Below are 19129 nucleotides of genomic sequence, written 5' to 3' on the forward strand. Positions count from 1 at the left end.
CATCAACTTCATTATTCTTCTTAGGATGTGCATTTAAAAGTTAAACCTTTTCAAGAAAATAATAGTCTACCAAAGGTGCTAAAAGTTGCTCAAGGTGCTAAACATTCCTTTGTTATCTGACACAGAAACCCCATCATACTAATATTATTAAACAGATTTTCTGTTTTTACTTCTTACTTTGAAAATAAGAAAAGGCCAGGTTGGATGAAGCTTTGAGGAATCTGATCTAGTGAAAGATGTCCCTGCCCATGGCAGAGGAGTTGGAACTAGATGATCTTTAAGGTTGCTTCCAACACAACTCCTTCTATGAATCTGTGACAGTATGGCCTACAAACCCCTAAAAACCTACACCTGAAGGCTTCCACAGTAATTTCCCAGAAAGTTATTCTTGCAAACCAATTACTTTGAATCAAAATAAAATGCAAGGAAAGGACGATGAAGGTATTATATAATATTACTGCATAGTAACATGGAAAGGAAGCTATCAAGCCAGGAAAGAGTGAAATCTCTCTCATTTCTGACTCCAAGACTCCCAAGAACCACTATGAGCCATAAATTCTCAAGTTGAGGAACACATTCAATGCAGGTAGCAAGTGCAGGAGCTGCAGTGTGAGCTGCAGGTTGAGCTCTGAGTGGTGGGAGCCCCAGGCAAGAGGCTGAGAAATGTCCCCCTTCCCACAGGAAAGGGCCTGGGACTTGTGGAAGCACTGGACATGCAGAGATGAGGCAGGAGCTGAGGAGCCCCAGACTTTGTGTGCTGGGCCTGTGAGGGTATAAAAGCCCAGGAGTTCCTTTGTACAAGGTCCCTCATCAAAGGCAGCAGCTTGAGCTGTTATTTTGATGTTACACCAAGTTCAAATTATTTTCAGGATTGAGACACGTGAGACTGTGCTATGGGAATCCTGGGGCCAAGGAGTAAAGGAACCTTGCCTGACTGTGTGAGTGAGGGGGGTGTAGGGAGACAAGCAGGGCAACCCTGGGCTCACTGGAGCTGCCTGCAGGGCTTCAGCCCCAGCTCAGGTGCTGCAGGTGTGGCTGCCAGAGTGGCACCTGGACAGCTGGACAGAGAAGTCTCCTTAACACTCTTTGAAAATGTGGAACAAAACAGACTAATTTTCGGGGTTTGAAAATGCTGCATCATGTACTTTTGATCTGATTAAGGATCATGAGGAGTTTCCCAGGAAATTAAGTTTTTGAACTTTTCTAGTTCTACAAATGCATGCTAGACAAGCTGTGACAAATCCAAAAATATACATGTACTTTACTATACCTATTACCTGTTAATAAAAAAATAAAGAATTAGAAATACAGGAGAACTTGTAAACCAACTGCAAAATAAGATGCACAGAAATGAGGAAAATCCCTCCATATTGTACAGATGTTCACAAACTAGGCAGTCCCAATGTCCATCATAGATTCTGTTATGCACATAAACCTAAACACAAGTTGCAACATTTTATTACTGTATATGTTTTTTCTTTTTAATCATCTGAGACTGCCTTAGCTCCTCAGTCCCATGGGCATATGGGCAAGCTTCAGAAGGTAAAGAACATCCATCAGGATGATGAATAAAAAACCAACAGAGGCGTGTTTTAAATGCTTCAGCTGAAAGGCGCCGTTTCACTTCAGGTTTAGTTTTACTTGGTGGTTTCTCTTTTCTCCAGTCACGAATATGAACTCTCCCATTCAGAACTAAGATTTAAAAACAAACAAAAACGCAGCTGTTAATAGACATCCATGGCAATTATACTGGAAAAAATTGTAGTGACATTCAGTGAATAAAAAACATTCTACAAATGGATCACTCAGGCAAAACCATCTGAGCAATTTGTACAGAAACAGAAAGAAGTACACAACAAACCACTACAAAGACAGTGTAGACACAGTAAAAAGAAGACTTGATTGATTTCCCTGAGAGATGTTTCACTGGGATGCTGAACAGTTTGAGGCACTTTTGCATCATCTTTGTAGAGGTTTGTTAGTTCATTTTAAATATAGCAGTTGGGATCATTTAGGCTAAAATCATCTGAACTTAGATTGCAAGTCCTAACAAAAGAAGTTTCAACTTCAAAAACTGTAATTCTTCCCATGTTTGTAACTTTATGATTCCACATCTAAAATGTGATTATCAGCACATTTTCTTCTACTACTTTCATAATTCACTGACCCAAAAACACACTGCACCAAGGAGATGACAAGTCTAATCCTTCATGTGAACCAATACTGAATTATCATTGGTTAACAAGGATTCAGCACTTTGGGTTTTTCAAATTCATTTACTCTGTTAGGACCATAAACTGCACATGCACACACTTGTGAATCTCTGTCAACTCCTTAAATGAGTAAACAAAACAGATGAAAGGAAGGTAGCCAGTGAAGAAGAAACAAACAGACTACAAACTACACTGAAAATGAAGAGGGAAGAATCTGCCACTTTTAAGTTGCCATGGTCTATTTTCATATTCTGCTTCAATCACACCTTCTGTCTCAGACACTTGTAGCTTGGGGTAGTTAACCAATACCTTTCTGCATCCTGATCGTTGCTATTCAAAAAGTTACAAGTCCAGTGAAAGCTGAATATCACACAGTCTGCCCTGGATGAATTAATGTCTCCAGGTTTCCTTGTGATACACAGATCTGAACTCATACCAAGCCAATCAAGAAGTAATTTCAGCTGAGCTTTAAAATCCCTCACAAAAGACAAAGAAAAATTAGCAGCTATTTATTATCAAACATGATTTTTCCCTAGAAAATCACTCTTGTAATGGTCAAGATACCTGATCTAAACAAACTGCTACTGATCAGTTATTCTAAGACCCACTTTCTGTTTGGTGTGTTTGTGTACATCCATCCATTTCCGTGTTTTAAAAGAAAAAAAAAATCAGTAAAGAGGACAAAGTTACAACAGAGCTGTAGCTATGCTCTTCTCTGTCCTCCTGGACAGGAGCAATGTCCTTGGAGACCAGCAGAAGTTTCTTGCTATGGTGACATGCCACTGAGGGAGGAATTACATGGTCTCTCCCCAGGCCCTGTGATACAAATTACTGACACAGACTAGGATTAAGTCAAACCTTTCTTCATAGGTAATGTGCACACAGCCCCCCAGCCAATTTAAAATTCCATTTACAAAGTAACACATTGCAAAACCTATTTCAGCTATTCCTAATGATAGGGAACCAAATTCAGACACACAATAAACTCCATGTGACCAACTCTTTTTAATAGATGATAATTCTGGAGGATTTTATCAGCCAAGTATACAAAAATATTTAGTGGATGCTAAACTTGCTTAAGTTGACCACTGGCAACAGGTTGCATACTCAGGATTACTTGCCATGGATTAGTTGAGCAGTATTTTACAGCAGGCATAGAACTGTTAGGACATAACACACTTTGAAATTTGAAGCAGCTTTAATACTGATAAAACCTTGAAGATCTCTTATTACTGCAAAGCTACATTTTAGTTCTGCAAAACTTCACACTGACAAAAAAGCCTCAAAGCACAAATTTCATAAAGCACACTGTCACCACAGATTACAACAGGGGAAAAAAAATGTCAAACTCAAAAAACTGCTATCAACAAATCTAGCTAGTCATGGAGATTTGCTACTGAGTTCTTTCTGCCATGCTACCACAAGCTACACAAACACAAGCTTTATAAACACATCAAGCCTCACAGTTATAGGTTCTTAAGGAGGCTAATTTTGTTTCATGTCAGCATTTACACTTCGGGGCTTGGTGCGGTCAGACTAAGCCTCAGCTAAATGCTTTAGTAAAATTGCTCTGTATTTGACAGCCTCAAAACCATCAGTATTTCATAGGAAGAAACAAAAATAAAAGGTCAAAGAATAGCATCAAATCAGCAACTTAAACTAAAGGCTTGTCTTTTCAGATACAGTCAGTGTAGAACATTCTGCTGACAGATGCCTTACTAATCTCAATTCATAAGAGCTTGACTAACAATATCTTGGAGCAATGGATACATACGGAATATTCAGTTTTCCACAAAGATACAAAAAGCAGTTAAAAAACCACCACCATAGTAATTTTTCAGTTAAGCTTAACTGCATATAGAGGAGATAAAATAAGTAATTAAGGAGAAAAAACCCCGAAAGTCAAAATTCCTTTACCTTCAAATACTTGATGATTGTTCTTGAGTAGTGTCTGCAGGCCTCCATATTCACTTTTCAGCTTTTTTAAAATCTCTTTATCCAAGTGTTCTGCCACTTCTCTCAAGGAAAGGCTTTCTGCAATAAAAAATGGTAGAATTATTAGACACTTTTCTCTATAAAACCTTAACACAATTCAACTTCTATATAAGGTAATGATTATGAGCGGAATGTCAGAATTATCTACCAGGACTGAAGCAACTTTTTTCTCACAATATGATGTATGGTATATATTTTATATGCATATTGTCTGTAAAACAGCAGCTTTCATTTTACAGGACTCAGGTCAGAATTTCCATAGTAAGACACACTTTTTATTTGCTCTGCTTTTTTTACAGTAGCATGTAACCCTCATTGCAATAAGCACTGTTCATAAGCATGTAGTTAGAAGTCAGTAACATATGACTAACTAATAAAAACAAATGGAAGAAAATGGAACAATGGTAATAGTGAGAACTGACTGCTTATACAATGAACAGCAGCTTAACATTCTTTTTGTTCCTAAAACTAAACTAAAAATTCCTAATCATGTTGTAACCTAACGGCACTTCAAAGGACTTCTTACAAACTCTTACGGAAGTATAGCTAATTATTATGTTAATATTCTAAACCATAATATTCTTCCTAAACAGGATAGAGTTGTGAGTTTAGTTGGGTTTGGTTTAATAAAAAATGATTATGTAATAGTATTTAAGTGCAAACCAGGAAAAAAACTCACACCAATTTCAAAATATTCTTCTACATGCAACAAAACATAGTGGGAAAAAAAGCACCTTTGATTGCAACTGTATTGTTCTGTGTTTCCCAGAAATCTGTTCACAAACACGTAAACTTGCTGGAAAAGACATGTTGTACCAGTTAAAGATAGTATAAAGGAAAGATAACCTCACCTCCTTGATTCCAGGTATTCATATTTCCCCCCTGCTTATCAGAACATGATTTCAGGGGGGCTGCATTTAACAGCAAGTTCGCCACACTGAGAACCACTTCATCTACAAAGTCCCGAGGGAGGGAAGCACAATTTCTGACTTGCTCTACTTTTTCTCTGGGTTGAAATCCAGGCATCCAAATTGTACCAGCTGTCTGAGTCTCATCTTCAGGAGGTTCTGAACCTGCCTCTTTGCACAGACCACCACAGTGATGCTCATGGTTAAATCCAATCCTTCTGTCACACGTGGCCACGGCACAGTTCCGACGACTGTTAATGAACTGTGTTATCTGCCTGTCAATCAGAGCACGTTCTGCAGCTGGATAGGTCCTGCTTTTCCCAATAAAGCTGACCTATGTTGGCAGAAACAAGTAAATCACTGTCAGAGTCCTGTACTTCCACTCAGACCCACAACCTCCACGTGTTCATGCAGGCTTCTTACTACCTACAATAAAATCCAGTATCAACTCAATGCTCAGTAACATCTGAGGGGTTTTTAATTCCAGTCTTTGAATATTGGTGCCCCAGAAGAAATCCAGTAAACAAATCATAATCCATAATACACAATCACACAGCAAAAATATTGTTCCTGACCCTCAGATTATGTAAAGCTGGACACCTCTTCCTGCTCAGAACATTTCACTTTAAATTTCACTGGACAAGAAAAACAGCAAAATTAAGTACAAAAAAGTAAGACAGGCAGCTAGAAAAATTAAGGGTTTTTTAAGTTTTCCATCATGTAGAGTGACATAAGAGAAAATCACGAAACATTTCATTTTTTCCTGGTTTTTTTTCTATACCTATAACATTAAGACCAGAATTCCCAAGAAAACAATGAGTATTTTTAATCTCTTTTCAGAGCATACTGTATCAAGTAATGAAGCTGACTATAGTCTTATCTTACAACAATAACAATGAACAAACATCGATATGCTTCAAACAGAGCAGATAAAGAAGAATAAAAGACAAAAGCCCTACAGAGGCCAAAATTACCCTTTTTGTTGACGGAATTCTAAGGCAATCTTCTTCCACATAAAAGCCACATACAAATCCCACTTGGGCAACAAAATCAAGATATTCTCTGTACTGAGTTTTCTTGCTTTGTCTTCGGCTGTATTTTCCATGGAAATCAAAGAAGCAGCATGGCAGCACGAAGTAACAACATGAATAGGAAGACCTACAAGAAGGATAACAAACTGCTGAACAGTAAGTCATTTCAGAAAACACAAAAATTTAACAAGCAACCTATCACATAAAAGCAACAATGGCAATTTTATTAAACTACACAGCTTCATGCAATAATATTTTTAACTTCCGTTTTCAATCAAATGATTAATTTAGTCAAAAATACCATCTCAAAGTATTTCATGCAGCAACCTACTTTGCCAACTTAGTTTGCAGAAGTAAAACTCTAAATTACTGTTGCTGGTTTTAAAGAGAAAAACAGCTCAAGGGAAGGTAGAACCATAAGCTTGTATTTGCAAGAAGAAAAAACAGCAAAAAAACCAAACAGCTTCACATATAAGGAATAAAAAACAGTTTTGGTTTTTGAATTTCAAAAGCAAAATGCCGCATTACATTCTACAAGAAAGTGAATACTGCATCTGTGCTTCTCCACAGAGAGAAACACTGTAAAAATAATCAACTCACATCAAAAAAAGCCAGTCTTAAAAAAACAACAGGTGTGGAACCAAAGCTGACAGTTTTTAATCAAGCCTACATGGGTAATTATGGGGGGGTGTGGTTTTTCTGCCTTTTTTTCTTTTAATTCCTTACATCCCACTCCCCTCCCTCTGCAAAAATACCTAGCTGCAATTACAGGTATCCATGGTGTTAATTCATCTGAATGGTTTCCTATGAGCCAGTCAGTGTCTGGAAAGAGATGACTATCACCTGGAATGATCGTAGCTTCCTAAAAAACAGAACAATACAGCAAGTGAATTCTATTACAGGTTTCTTTAAAGCATTTTATTTAAAGCACTAAGCAATAACATAAAGTAATACCAGCTGACAAATACAAGGTGAGTGAGCACCACAGACACCAACATTTTCCTCAGTTAGCAATTTTTATAGCTACAGAGAAGTAATTAAGCAAAAAACACCCACAAAACATGGGTCAGAAAAACATTGGAATAGCAACTCTGATTAAGATATCTAGCATTTAAATATACATAAACAAATATCATACACTAAATTATGATTTCTTGCCAATTTCCTTCTGTCACTTGTATGCCTGAACTCAGTTTTTCAGAAAGGCACTCAATTTGCTGTCCTGTAGCCGGAAGGTCTCACAGAGCAATTAATCAGAACACAGCTTCATTGTTATTTTCTCCTTCTTCACAGATGCTGCCCAAATCAAATCCTAGCATACAGTACACCACTCTTCACATGCTATCATTCACATGCAATAAAACACTAACAAGCAAAAGAAACCCCAAATAAAACCAAGAATTCTTCATACAGGCTAAATTAAAATGTTCTACAGTGGCTATAATGTTTGTGCCTCACAAACACATTTTCTCACTTTGAACTAAGTTCACAAAAGAAACCCCAAATAAAACCAAGAGCATGAATTCTTTATACAGGCTAAATTCAAATATTCTACAGTGGCTATAATGATTGTGCCTCACAAACACATTTTCTCACTTTGAACTAAGTTCAGCAGAGAAAGTACTGAAAGATGTTGACACCACGCAAGCAGACACTCTTCCCTGAAAATATGTATGCACATTAAAAGAATTATTGGGCAAATTTGGAAAAAGTTTTAGATTTCAATTTCCACAGTCCTTTAGGAAAAGTTCTGGAAATGACACCCATAATCTCTTTTTATATAGAAAAGATATGTTTTAAGAGCTTAAAATTCACATGTACATGCAAAGCACTATCTGTATAAGAATTAAATAATAAAATAAAACAAAACCACTAATTAGGGAATTTCAAACAACCTTGGTTACTTTCCAAATCCCTCTTAAGGATCAATATGGTGATTGTTCACTTAAAATTGTTCACTTTAAATACTACAGCTCATTTTTAGGCATGTATAAACATTTCTAGATAATGAATGCAACAAGTATTGTTTTGCAGATCACTGGATGTTAAATTACCAAGTGTTTGGTGTTTGCTTAAGGCTGATGACACACATTACTCATACTTAACATTTCAGTTTTGATCATTCAATTTAGGCATAGCATGAGTTATCAGTGCCCCACTGCCCATTCTGACAGTCACCCCTAATCAAATTTGTATTCATAGTGTCTGATGGCACTTTGGAAACACAGAGTGCCACCTGTTACACCCATTTGTCAGAACTGCACTGAACCACACAGGTGGCAACATCTACCCTGCAACCTGTGCTGTAAGTAAAGATCAAAACAAAATTAGCTTCAGGGGTAACAACAGGCTGTGAGCAGGTGCTTTTTCCTTCTGTGGCTCCTATGGCTACAGAAGCCTTGCAAAATCATTTCACCCTTCCTGTTCACTGCCTAACTCCTTCCAGCATAAATAATCACTTTCTTCAGCATATATTTTATTATTTCAGAATATGTAATATAAGAAATTCTTTCAGAATATATTATGGTAGAAAAAGGAACATGTAACACAAAGATAAAGAGACAATACTGTTCATCACGATCAGATGTGACTTAATACAGTACAACAGGAATGATGGAGCACCACAGCTTAATGTTTTGGGTTGTTTGTTGAAGCTTTTCAGCAATATCTGCTTGCAGACTGCAGTAAAGGAATATGGCAGTTTTGGCAATGTGTACCCAAAACAGCAGGGTGGCAAAGAGAAAGGCTACACAACACAGAAATCAGTGACCTCCCATCTGTGAAAGTTGAGGTTCTTTCCTAATTTAACGAGTTAGCATCCTCACTGTTGAATGAACAATTCATACGTTGAATGAATTTTAAAAAAAAACTACTAAAGAATAACCACAGGTGGAAAATTATTTTACTATATTGGGAGCTGACAATTTTTTGACGAAAAGAGTAAGAAATTTTAGACCTTCAGAACAAAAAACCAGGAACACCTCACCTCTAAAGCGCAACTGCTCACTGGCACCACGCTTTAGTGAGTATCATATTAAGAATGCTTGGAATCAAAGTGAATGTTCCTGTGCTCAAATTGCTTATAAAAATGATAACATGAAACTTGAAATATAATCTCTTTTGCAGACTCATTTTCCTGTTCATTTTTGAAGGCTTTTATTGCAATTATTTATGTTGGCTCCTTGAGGTTCAACAACAATTTTTCTCCCAAAACAGAACATAGCACTAGAAGGTCAGAATCACTTTCAAGTAATTATCCCAAATTATGAGTGGCTTTATTATCTTTTAGGAACTGGTGGTGCAAATGAAGCTACTTAATATTGACCATCTGGTAAAAAGAAAGCTTGTTTCATGGTGTGCATATCTGTACATGCAGTAAGAAATCATGCCAGTGGTTCTTGGCTGAGAAACAAGCAAGTTGCAAATATGCAAGGGTACAATACAATATTTTTCTCGTAATTCCCTTTCCAACTTACTTTACCCCCAAGGGGTATGGGTAGCAGCATAACAAACCCATGGGTCCCTTTAGACAGCTGTGTGTAACCAGCATGCTTCCTTACACTTGCATCAATACATCCTGAAACAGTGAACAAATGAATAAATGTACCGAGCAGTAAGATTGACATACATTTGCATAATACCTCTAAATGTGTCTCTGGTCCATACATGTCCCATATTTTTCTTCTCCTCACATCGATTCCTCTTCCTGGATGCTGAAATATTTGAACAACAAAAATATTCAACTTAAGTACTACTTTTTTCAGAAATTTCAAATAGGTTCAGTAAATGCACATATTAACTTCAATTATTCCATTCATGCTAAAATTTAGACACATAACAAAAACCAGCTTTGCCACTGAAATGGAACACTTTTATTCCCTTTCTTCCCTTTGAAATATGAAGGGAATAACTAGGAGACCTTAAGAATGTATCTGGCTCAAAATTTTACCTGGGCACACCTACTGCTCTTGAAAATCTGTATCTCTACTAATGTGAAAACAGGTGTTGGTTTTTGGTTTGTTTGTTTTTAAAATATCAAAACCTTTCACAAGATGAGTACTACTGCAGCACCCCCAGGGCTCTAAGAAGAATGCTACTCTAAGCAGTCCTTAGTGAGAACCACCTTTCAGCTACTGATACCCAAACACTTTTTTCCCTGTCTGAATTAAAGGGAAGAGGAAATAGACTGGAAACTAAAGCAAGAAATGAAGAACGTGTAGTATTTGAAATCCAAAAACCCTATGCAAAACTAAGAAAAATCGATTCCTAAAAAAAGTCTCAAAAATTCTCATACATTACATTTTTGACAGTCAGTGTTTGTCAGCACTGAATGAATGACTCACTGATTGAAAAATTCACACAGAAAACAGCAGCTTATGTTACACAAAGGTTTTCTGGCCACACAAGAATAGAAACCTTGTGCTAGGAGAACTTGGAACATCTCCCTACTCCCCCAGTAGATCTCTTTATCTAATAAGAGACATTGATTTCCTCTACAAATTTCCCCATGTTCTCCCAAAAGTGGAAAATTCAATTTTCTGAAACAGACAGACCCAGCTTCAATGGGTTTTGCTAGTCTCACTGTTCTTTCATTGCTATTTCAGAAACTATGCCTCAACAAACTGAATTATGCTGTTGCCACATTTTTACTCCAAAAAGTACATGCTGTTAGGCACTTTTAATTAAGAAATCTCACTACTGTTTTCAAAGATATAGAAAAACATTTTATGACATCAAAAGTAGAATTCAGTTTGGATAAAAATAAGTTCATGAACACATCTTGTGAGAGAGAACCTATTCAAAATTCCACATTCCTTTTTGCATAACTAAAAGTACTCCATTACCTTTTTTTTTTTTTCCTCTTAGTTTCTTACCTGAGAAAAAATAGCCCTGAATTTAAATGAAATACACTAATTAAGACAAATAAATGAATGGTCTAATCCTCTGGTAAGATTTTCTGTTAGTAACTAAAGTGACAAAATCCTGTTTTAGCAACATGAATTTATTTATCTTGGTTATTTGCACGCCAGATAAAAGGAAAGCACAACAAGAATACTGACACTAGTTTTTAACAATTATTTTAAAAAGCATTCTATTTACCCCTTCATTGTTTAGAATATGAACCAGCAAACCATTTCCACATCCAAGATCTACAAATGACTGTTTCTTGGTCAACGCTTTTTCTTTTCTCTCTTCTTCCCAAAGAATCTAAGATAAGAAAATAGAACATATTAGACTTCTGCTCTCAAGTTTCCCTATAAGAAACCATCAAAGGTTGTTGGAGATGAAAGAGGAAACCTGGAAATGCAGACTTGACAGAAAACATTCACAGCACTCACAGGTAAAACAAATTTAGAGAAAAAAAAAAGGAAAATCTAAAAAAAACCCACCAAATCAGAAAACCACTGTTTATGGAGTGAAACAAGAATTATTTTGCAAAATATTATTAGTTTTCTAAGTGCTAAGCACATCCTCCACTCTGTTTTGAGTCACTGGGAGTTGAAATTAATCAGGGCTTTACAACTCTGGGCTAGAATGAACATAAATGTAAAATAAGTTGCTAAAACAATGGGTGCAAGAGAAGAATAGTGGAAAGCAAGGCAACTATCAAATAAACTTCATCAGTGTCTCTGTAAGTAACACCACAGATGCATTTACATCCACTGTATTAAAGAAAGCATTGATGGCAGAGCCGAAAATAAACACCAAAATATTCTTTGTAATCACTTGGTGATATACTGGTACATGTAACATCCCTTTTACTGAACAAACCAACTGTGTTACCTAGCAAGTTAACTGCCCCAAATTCTACACCAGCTAAGGGACCCCAAAGCTTTTAGCCAAATTCTAGTCAGTCCCTGATGAGTACATAAGTAGATACTTTTACACAGACATATAATCTATAATTAATAAGTGTCAGTTTCTCTGCAAAGCATGGATTAACCTTTACAATTTTCCAACTCTTTTCCCTTCACTGAGAAGTTAGAGACCACACATTTATAACTCTGCACTCAGATTTTTCACTATGACTACAAAAATCTTGAAGAGTATTTAACTATGAAAATTAGTATTTGTAACGTTGTCAGTTTTGCCAGAAGGAAAGAAGCTGAAGATAAACATAGTCTGCTAATCTCATGGATTATGTTTTTAGATTTACCAATCATTGCATTTTGTCACTCTAGGCAGCATCCCAGAAATCCCTAATTACCTCCTTCACAGATCCTACCTATCCTCCAATTCCTGCAGAGTTTTTCACAACAGCTACGTCCTTGGCCACGCCCCTGGACAGTGGGTGATCTCAATATGATTGGAAAATAAAATGAGGTCACATGCAGATGCCACTAACCCATAAAAACTTAACAATGGACCTACTTTTTCTTAATCACCTGTGTAATGTACTTCTAAACAATGACTTTCATACACCATCATACAGATACCTGAACATTTTGCAGCAGGTTAGGTTATAAATAGCATACTTTAAGTTTTCATTTACTTAAGCTGCATATTGAATGACTTCAATAACTTTCTGAATATTACTGCTATATTAGCCAAAACATAATCACTGTAAACCAACACTCACATGTATAAAAATGCTATCACTCCAGAATTTTCTTGTGGCTACAACTAAATTCCTAATTTTCAACACTGAATATTAAGATGGTGGTAAAGATGGTAAAGATGAGTCTATTACATAGTGCTTTCCACAAGCCAGTATCTAAGGTTCTACAAGGTTAAACAATTAACAAAATAAATTAGTCCTCAATAAGTATTGTAAATGAGCTAACTTACTCAGAAATACTGATTTAGGTAAGATGCTACAAGTACAGTTCAATGTAGACATGCTCTTACCACACCCTGGATGGAAAACAAAAATACATACGTGCCTGCCTTTTAAAAACCTGAAGTTTCCAAGAACTGCAGGTGGCAGACCTTTCATAGTTTCTTAAGTAGACAGATACCTGAGAAAACTGCACCAGGCATTTATCTGCACTCATAGCATATGCAGTTGACCTTATTACACTTGAAGATGGGATTTGAGCTGATATTTTATTAAGAAATAAAATAGCAGTGAAAAACCATAACTTTTTACTTGTTCATAGTATAAAATGAACAAGTAATAGAAAAAATTATAAAACAATCAATCCTAATCTCGAATTGATCCATCTTATCACTTCTACATCAGTGCTTTTGGCTTTCTCACTTAGAAATAAATAAATCTTGTGTATGTAGATGATAAATTTCCTGTGAGAGAAGACTGCAAATCTTCATCATATCTTCACAAAGAACTGTTTGTTTACCTCTAAAATGATCTTCTTTAGAGAGGTTCTATTACTAAGAAATATAACCTTACAGTGTATTATTAGGTAAAACAATTTCCTACCAGCAAGTAAGTGGCAATGGCAACATCTTCATAAACAAATTTCTCAGGATCTGTCACTTCAGGCCACACCTTCAGGAAAAAAAAAATAGAATGAAAAAGTATATAAAAATGTATTATCTGCATCATCTGAAATAACCTCAAAAATGCTCAGACACAGCAATCTGGATACTTATTCACTTCAGTAAGTTTCTGGACTTCACAGATTTTGCTTTAACCTCATTAAAATATACCCAGAGAACATAAAGACTGCTTGATTCAACCAAGCAATAAAGTTTCTAAGAATATTTTGGCTTTACATGTGCAGGTCACAAGCAAACAGCTGCATCTGTTCTGTAACAGACCATGTATCTTTTGCTTAACTTTCTCACAAGAAAAAAAAAAATAAAAATCTTATCTACACCTCTGCAACACTGAGGACATGAACATTTGTAAATTTCTTTTTACAAGGGAACAGACCTAGAATTATCCTGGCACAACAGAACACGAAGAATCAAAATCTGAAGTAGGAAGACAGAAAGTGCAAGTATTATTACCTAGTGTTACTTTGTAAATGAAGAATTGAAACAAAGACTGAAATGTTCAACACCAGCAATTCTACTGCAGAACTACAGACTGAATTGTTGCCTTACCCAAAACTCTAATTCTCCTCTCCTTTGTTTCTTCCTGCTAGTACAGAAGTATTAACAGTAAAACCTTTCAGCATTTTCACTGTGTGTTTTACAAAAGCATTTACCAATTTTTCTGTTTGCAGCTAGAGCCAAGGTTACAAGAATAGAGACATTACTTCATATGGCACTCTGTTGCTCTTCAGGATGTCCAGGATAAGAAAAAAAATTACAACAATGCTCCTCTAACTCAAATATATTTAAGATAGTATCCAAAGGTTTTGGAGAAGGAGGTGTTTTATTTATGCCTTCCAAAACGTGGATGACTTTCCACTAACCTACTGCTTCCTCTTCATCACAAGTGATACATCCTGGAAAATGCCTAATTCCTCCAAGTATTTTTTTGAATTTGGCTCTAAATCCTACTTTTCCAACTAATTTCTTCCAAGTACTGAACTGTTTTATTCTCTATATATGCCAAAAAACCCCACCCCCCCAAAAAAAAAACACCAAAAAAAAAAAAAAATATAAATTATAAATCAATTTCTTTTTTTTTTTTTTTTTTTTAAGAATTTATTAAAAGAAGCAGCTTCATTACACAAAACAAAAAAAATAAAAGGAATGATAACATTACTGCATTTACTGCTAAACTTACCTTCACCATCTCTTTGTACTTTTCTTTGAGGTCCTGATAAACCTTGCTGTATTTTGCTACTGAAATGAGTGAGAGTGTATTTTTAAATCCACTGGGCTTTTGCTCCACAGACCATTTAGCCAGTTTGGACAAAAGTTCATTTCCAAGCCATGCTAGTTTGGGGTACACAATTCCATCTGAAAACCAATCTTCTGGAAATGGAGCTACAACAGATACAGACCTTAAAAACAAACAAATAACCTGGTAAAAACACAGCATTTCTTCATTTCAGCTATCTCAAGGACAGAGAAAACAAGGATGAACTGGAGAAAACCAGCAGATCAGAGATATAAAACTAGGCTGAAGAATAAGTAAATATGTAGAGAAACAATAGGAAAATAAACCAGTGAAATTACTGAATAATGGAACACTTTCCCCTGAATTTTGTTAGTTCACTGTCTCTCAATTCAAACACAGTACATAAGACTCCATGCTGTATTTAACACAATAAATGAGGACACGCAGATGATGAGCAACCTGGTTTCACAAGGCAGCCAAACACTAAACAGTGAAAGTCAACTTTTCAAATTTCTGAAAAATAGCAGACAAAATTAAGAGAACAATATATCCATTGTCACAACTCGTTATTTCATCATCTCTAACTTTATTCAGATTTTATTAGAGCACCCCCAGATGCTCAGGACCAAACTGAATGGTCTACATTTCAATGACTAAAGCTCAGTCATTCACAGCAACTCTGGTTTGACCCTCATCCTTACTAACATCCACAGGCCCTTTCTCACAGGCACTGCTACATCCTTGTGATCAGAAGAGGCATATTTTTTCTAGACCACACAAAGGTACAGTCAATCTTTACACTCAAAAGTGAAACAGATTTGTTTTACATTATTCTGGGTACTGTATATGTTTCTTTTTAGAGAACACTGTGCACTCATATCACACCACTACTGTAATTTACTAATCAAGCAGAAAATTATAAAATCTAAACTGCCTACATACCAATACTAAACCATTGTGTGACTCTTGCAATAACTTACTGCTTGCATCCTCACTCCCACACTTACCATTCCTCATCTTTTACGTGTTTAAGTTGAATTTGATAAATATTGCACTTTTTAACTAGGTATTTTCCTTCGTTGTTTTCCTCCAAAGGCAGAAAGGTCACAGTTCCATTGTAAACATCTGAAAAGACATGCAAATAAGAGTTATTATTTCACAGTGCAACCCATCCTGGTTAATACCAACATGAACTTCTGTCTGCAAAACCGTGAGGCAAGAGCTAAGACAATAGAGAAAGGACCACAATGCCAGGAATGGATCTGTTTCTTGGTGTTCCTGACATCTGAAACTAGCAGATGATTTGAATTTTCCAAATTTAGCATTCTATGGCATGATGTTTCCAAACTATCTAGGGCTGACCAGAAGTATTCATTTTCATCACACCTAACTATTTTAGTAAAGTAAAAACTAAACAATAAGATTTTTCTAGTATACAACTGCTGCTTTTCCATATCCCACAGCAAATCCAGAGTCCTGGGAAGCAGGTGTATATGCAGTACTACTTCCTCTAAAAATTAAAAAATCTTTTGAGCTATTGTTTATCCAGAGTGACTTCTTCAGAATAACTTGTTATGATTATTATTAAGTTCTCAGTTTTGAAAAATTTTTTTTTAATTACCATCAAAACACATGTTCTTGCAAGTAAAAATGTGACACTGGCTACATAATCAATTTTCAATAGACTCCAAAATTTTCTGAGTTAGACATGAAAGAATTAATTAGCAATAGAGTAAATGTTAAGTCTTTCTATCTCGTCCCATCCTCAGCAATTCCACTTCTAACATTTTTAATTGTAAAAAAAAATAATTTAAAAAAATCTCCTAGCTTTTTTCTTAGAGATACACTCTATAGATGCAGCTCAGGAGCATCTTCTCTTAGCATCAAAAGAAAAAATAAAACTGCAACATATAATTTGCTTTTTGAAGGCACCAATTTTTTAAGGCTTCAGGTAAGACTCAAAGGCCTCAAGAACACCCCAAGTGTGCCCCATAAATGACAATCAGTCTGAATTGTAAGTCGAGCTGTTTCTGGAATTCTTATTCTTTCCAAAACATTACTACTAGAATTTAATCCATATCAACATTTTCCCAAAATTTATCTTGAAAACTGTGTCAAGTTCTACCCTATGTAAATTTCTTTATATTAGCAGGATTTATTGCAGCGTATAACCACCATACAGTGTAAAAAAAAACCACAAAGCAAAACAAAAACAAAACAAACCCCCCCACACACAATAACAACAATTAAAAAAAAACACAACAAGTTGAGATTCTTTCTTAAGCAATGCTAAGCATTAAGAAAGCCGAAACAAGCACTTCTCCTTGGCCGGGCAGGTGCCACAGCTGCCTGCTCTCTTCAGTAATTCCGCATTTCCCAACACTACAGTCACTCCCGGCCAGCCCCTCATTAGGTCCGCGTGGGCAGCTCCTGCTCCTGCCAGGAGCTCCTGAGTGCCCCAGCTCCCTGGCTCTGTAATTTCTATTTCAACTGCTGAAATTTCAGTGCTTCCTGGTGCAACAACGAAAGGTAAAAATAAACCCTAAGCACGCGACAGGGAGAAAAAGCCATCCTGGTTCCCACAAAAAGGGGAGAAAAAATGGTATTTCTCTCCTCTGCGAGGCAATCTGTGAGGGGACAGGTCCGCGACAGTCCCGGCCCCTCACAGCCGCGCTCCGGGCCCGGCCTCCCGCCGCCCTCAGCGCCGTCTCCGCTCACCTTGCACCACCAGCTCCCGGGCGGGGGGCGCGGCGGGGCGGCCCCGGGGCAGCAGCGTCCTCAGCACGGCGCGGAGCTCGCCGGGCCCGCCCCAGGCCGTGAGGGGCGGCGGCAGAGCCAGCTGGCCCCGCACCTCCCTCCAGAGCCGGCCCAGCTCCGCGGCCCCCGCCGCTCGCCCCTCCTGCTCGCCGCCGCCCCCGCCTGCCCCCGCGGTAGCGAAGGATGGCGGTATATCCCCGCTCTCTCCGAGAGGCACCGTCCCCTCCGCCTGGACCGCGGCGCCGCTCAGTCGCCTGTTGGCCACCTGCGGCTTCTCCAGCCACACGCGTACGGCCGCCCAGAAGCCGCGGGGCAGCGCGGCGCCGCCGGGATCCCGCACGGCCGCCGCTCCCACCGGCCCCATCCACCGCCCGCTGCCGCCGCGCCAGGAGGCGGAGCGCGTCGCAGGCTGCTCCCGTCAGTTCCCGAGGCGGAGACGGCGGCGGCCGCAGGTACGTACCGGGTCCCCTCGCCCCCGCCTGTGCCTCCGAGGCTCCAAGCGCCGAAAGAGGCTGCTGCGGTGCCGTTCTAGGGCTGAAAAGACGGGGAGCCGCCAGCTCCTAGTAGAGCGTTCGGCTGGAGGGTCGTCACGGCGTGTGCTGCTCTGTTTGGGGAAGGTCTGTGCCGCTGTGACAGCGGGCGCAGAACAGCTGCGTGAAAACGCCTCCGGAGAGCAAACTCCAGACCGGGACGGCTGACTGACACAGGACAGTCAGCCCGGCCCATCAGGGAGACTTCTCGGTACACCTGTTTTAGCAAATTGCAGTATGTTATGTAGTCTGGTTTTGTCATGTCTGAGCAGAAGGAAGCGAACCCGCACAGAAGCGGTTCGAGCCCGGCCCTTGCCCTGCCCGTGGTTGTCCTGCTCTGGGCCACTGCCAGCAGCAGATTGCTCGGATATAGGATATACATAGAAAATTAAATAAATACATTTTTAAAAATATATATAGACATAAAATGTATAAATAGGATATAATATAAAATAAAACACTGGTTATGTCATGTCTTAGCCATAAGGGTACAGTATCATTATTCTTGACAACTAAGTGTCTGAGCTGTGTCATTATTACGTGAGATAGTTGTGGATGGTATCCTGCAAGCTGTCCTTTGCCCTTGTGATTTCTGACCCGTTTTTGGTGCCCGGCTATGAAATTGAATTACTGGCAGGAGCGCTTTGCACGGAAAAAGGTTTCCAACTCAACATTTCGCAGAGAAACTGCAGCAGTTCTTTGCAAATTGAAAATAATGTGGTTTTTATTTCCACCTTCGCACACGTTTCAGAATTTCAGAGGAAGGCTGAAATTAACACTGAAGTTATTCTTTAGGACAGCCCGTTGTTACTTTCCTATTGCAACCACCTGTTTTGATTTCTTAATTAGTTTTGAAACTGTTGACTTGGAGCCAAATTATATTAAAACATTGTGTGAAGTCAGAGAATTTGTGCTCTATTTTAAGTACAGAACGCTTTGTTTTTAATGAGGTTTTCTCATTTGAGTAATATCACTGATTTGCAATGTAAATCAAGTT

The 19129-nt window shown here is 38.0% G+C and overlaps 2 protein-coding genes across 3 annotated transcripts in view; one reads left to right on the forward strand and one right to left on the reverse strand.

Moving 5' to 3' along the window:
* Positions 1-1122: 1122 nt before the first annotated feature.
* TRMT44 (tRNA methyltransferase 44 homolog) lies at positions 1123-18004 on the reverse strand. Its single transcript, XM_041489785.1, has 11 exons — positions 17564-18004; positions 15853-15970; positions 14789-15008; positions 13529-13597; positions 11248-11355; positions 9789-9860; positions 6903-7009; positions 6091-6274; positions 5060-5450; positions 4131-4247; positions 1123-1692 (listed from the first exon to the last, which is right to left on the reverse strand). The coding sequence occupies exons 1-11, from the start codon at positions 17964-17966 to the stop codon at positions 1460-1462; spliced, it is 2022 nt and encodes a 673-aa protein (XP_041345719.1). The 5' UTR covers positions 17967-18004; the 3' UTR covers positions 1123-1459.
* ACOX3 (acyl-CoA oxidase 3, pristanoyl) overlaps positions 17937-19129 on the forward strand; it is a 31766-nt gene continuing 30573 nt past the window's right edge. Inside the window, exon 1 of one of the 2 annotated variants that reach the window (XM_041489572.1) lies at positions 17937-18054. The gene's annotated coding sequence lies outside the window, so the exon portion shown is untranslated. The other variant, XM_041489487.1, reaches the window with a different exon arrangement.

This window comes from Pyrgilauda ruficollis, unplaced genomic scaffold (assembly GCF_017590135.1).
Source record: "Pyrgilauda ruficollis isolate IOZ18807 unplaced genomic scaffold, ASM1759013v1 scaffold1, whole genome shotgun sequence".
Taxonomy (NCBI): domain Eukaryota; kingdom Metazoa; phylum Chordata; class Aves; order Passeriformes; family Passeridae; genus Pyrgilauda; species Pyrgilauda ruficollis.

Excerpts from the sequence above, each read along its gene's own strand:
- TRMT44 (XM_041489785.1), bottom strand. The coding sequence starts at position 17,966 with ATGGGGCCGGTGGGAGCGGCGGCCGTGCGGGATCCCGGCGGCGCCGCG. Across the intron at positions 6,275-6,902 it reads ATACCTGTAATTGCAGCTAG|GTCTTCCTATTCATGTTGTT; the intron begins GTATTTTTGCAG and ends TCCTTCTTGTAG. Across the intron at positions 1,693-4,130 it reads CAATCATCAAGTATTTGAAG|TTCTGAATGGGAGAGTTCAT; the intron begins GTAAAGGAATTT and ends TTTAAATCTTAG.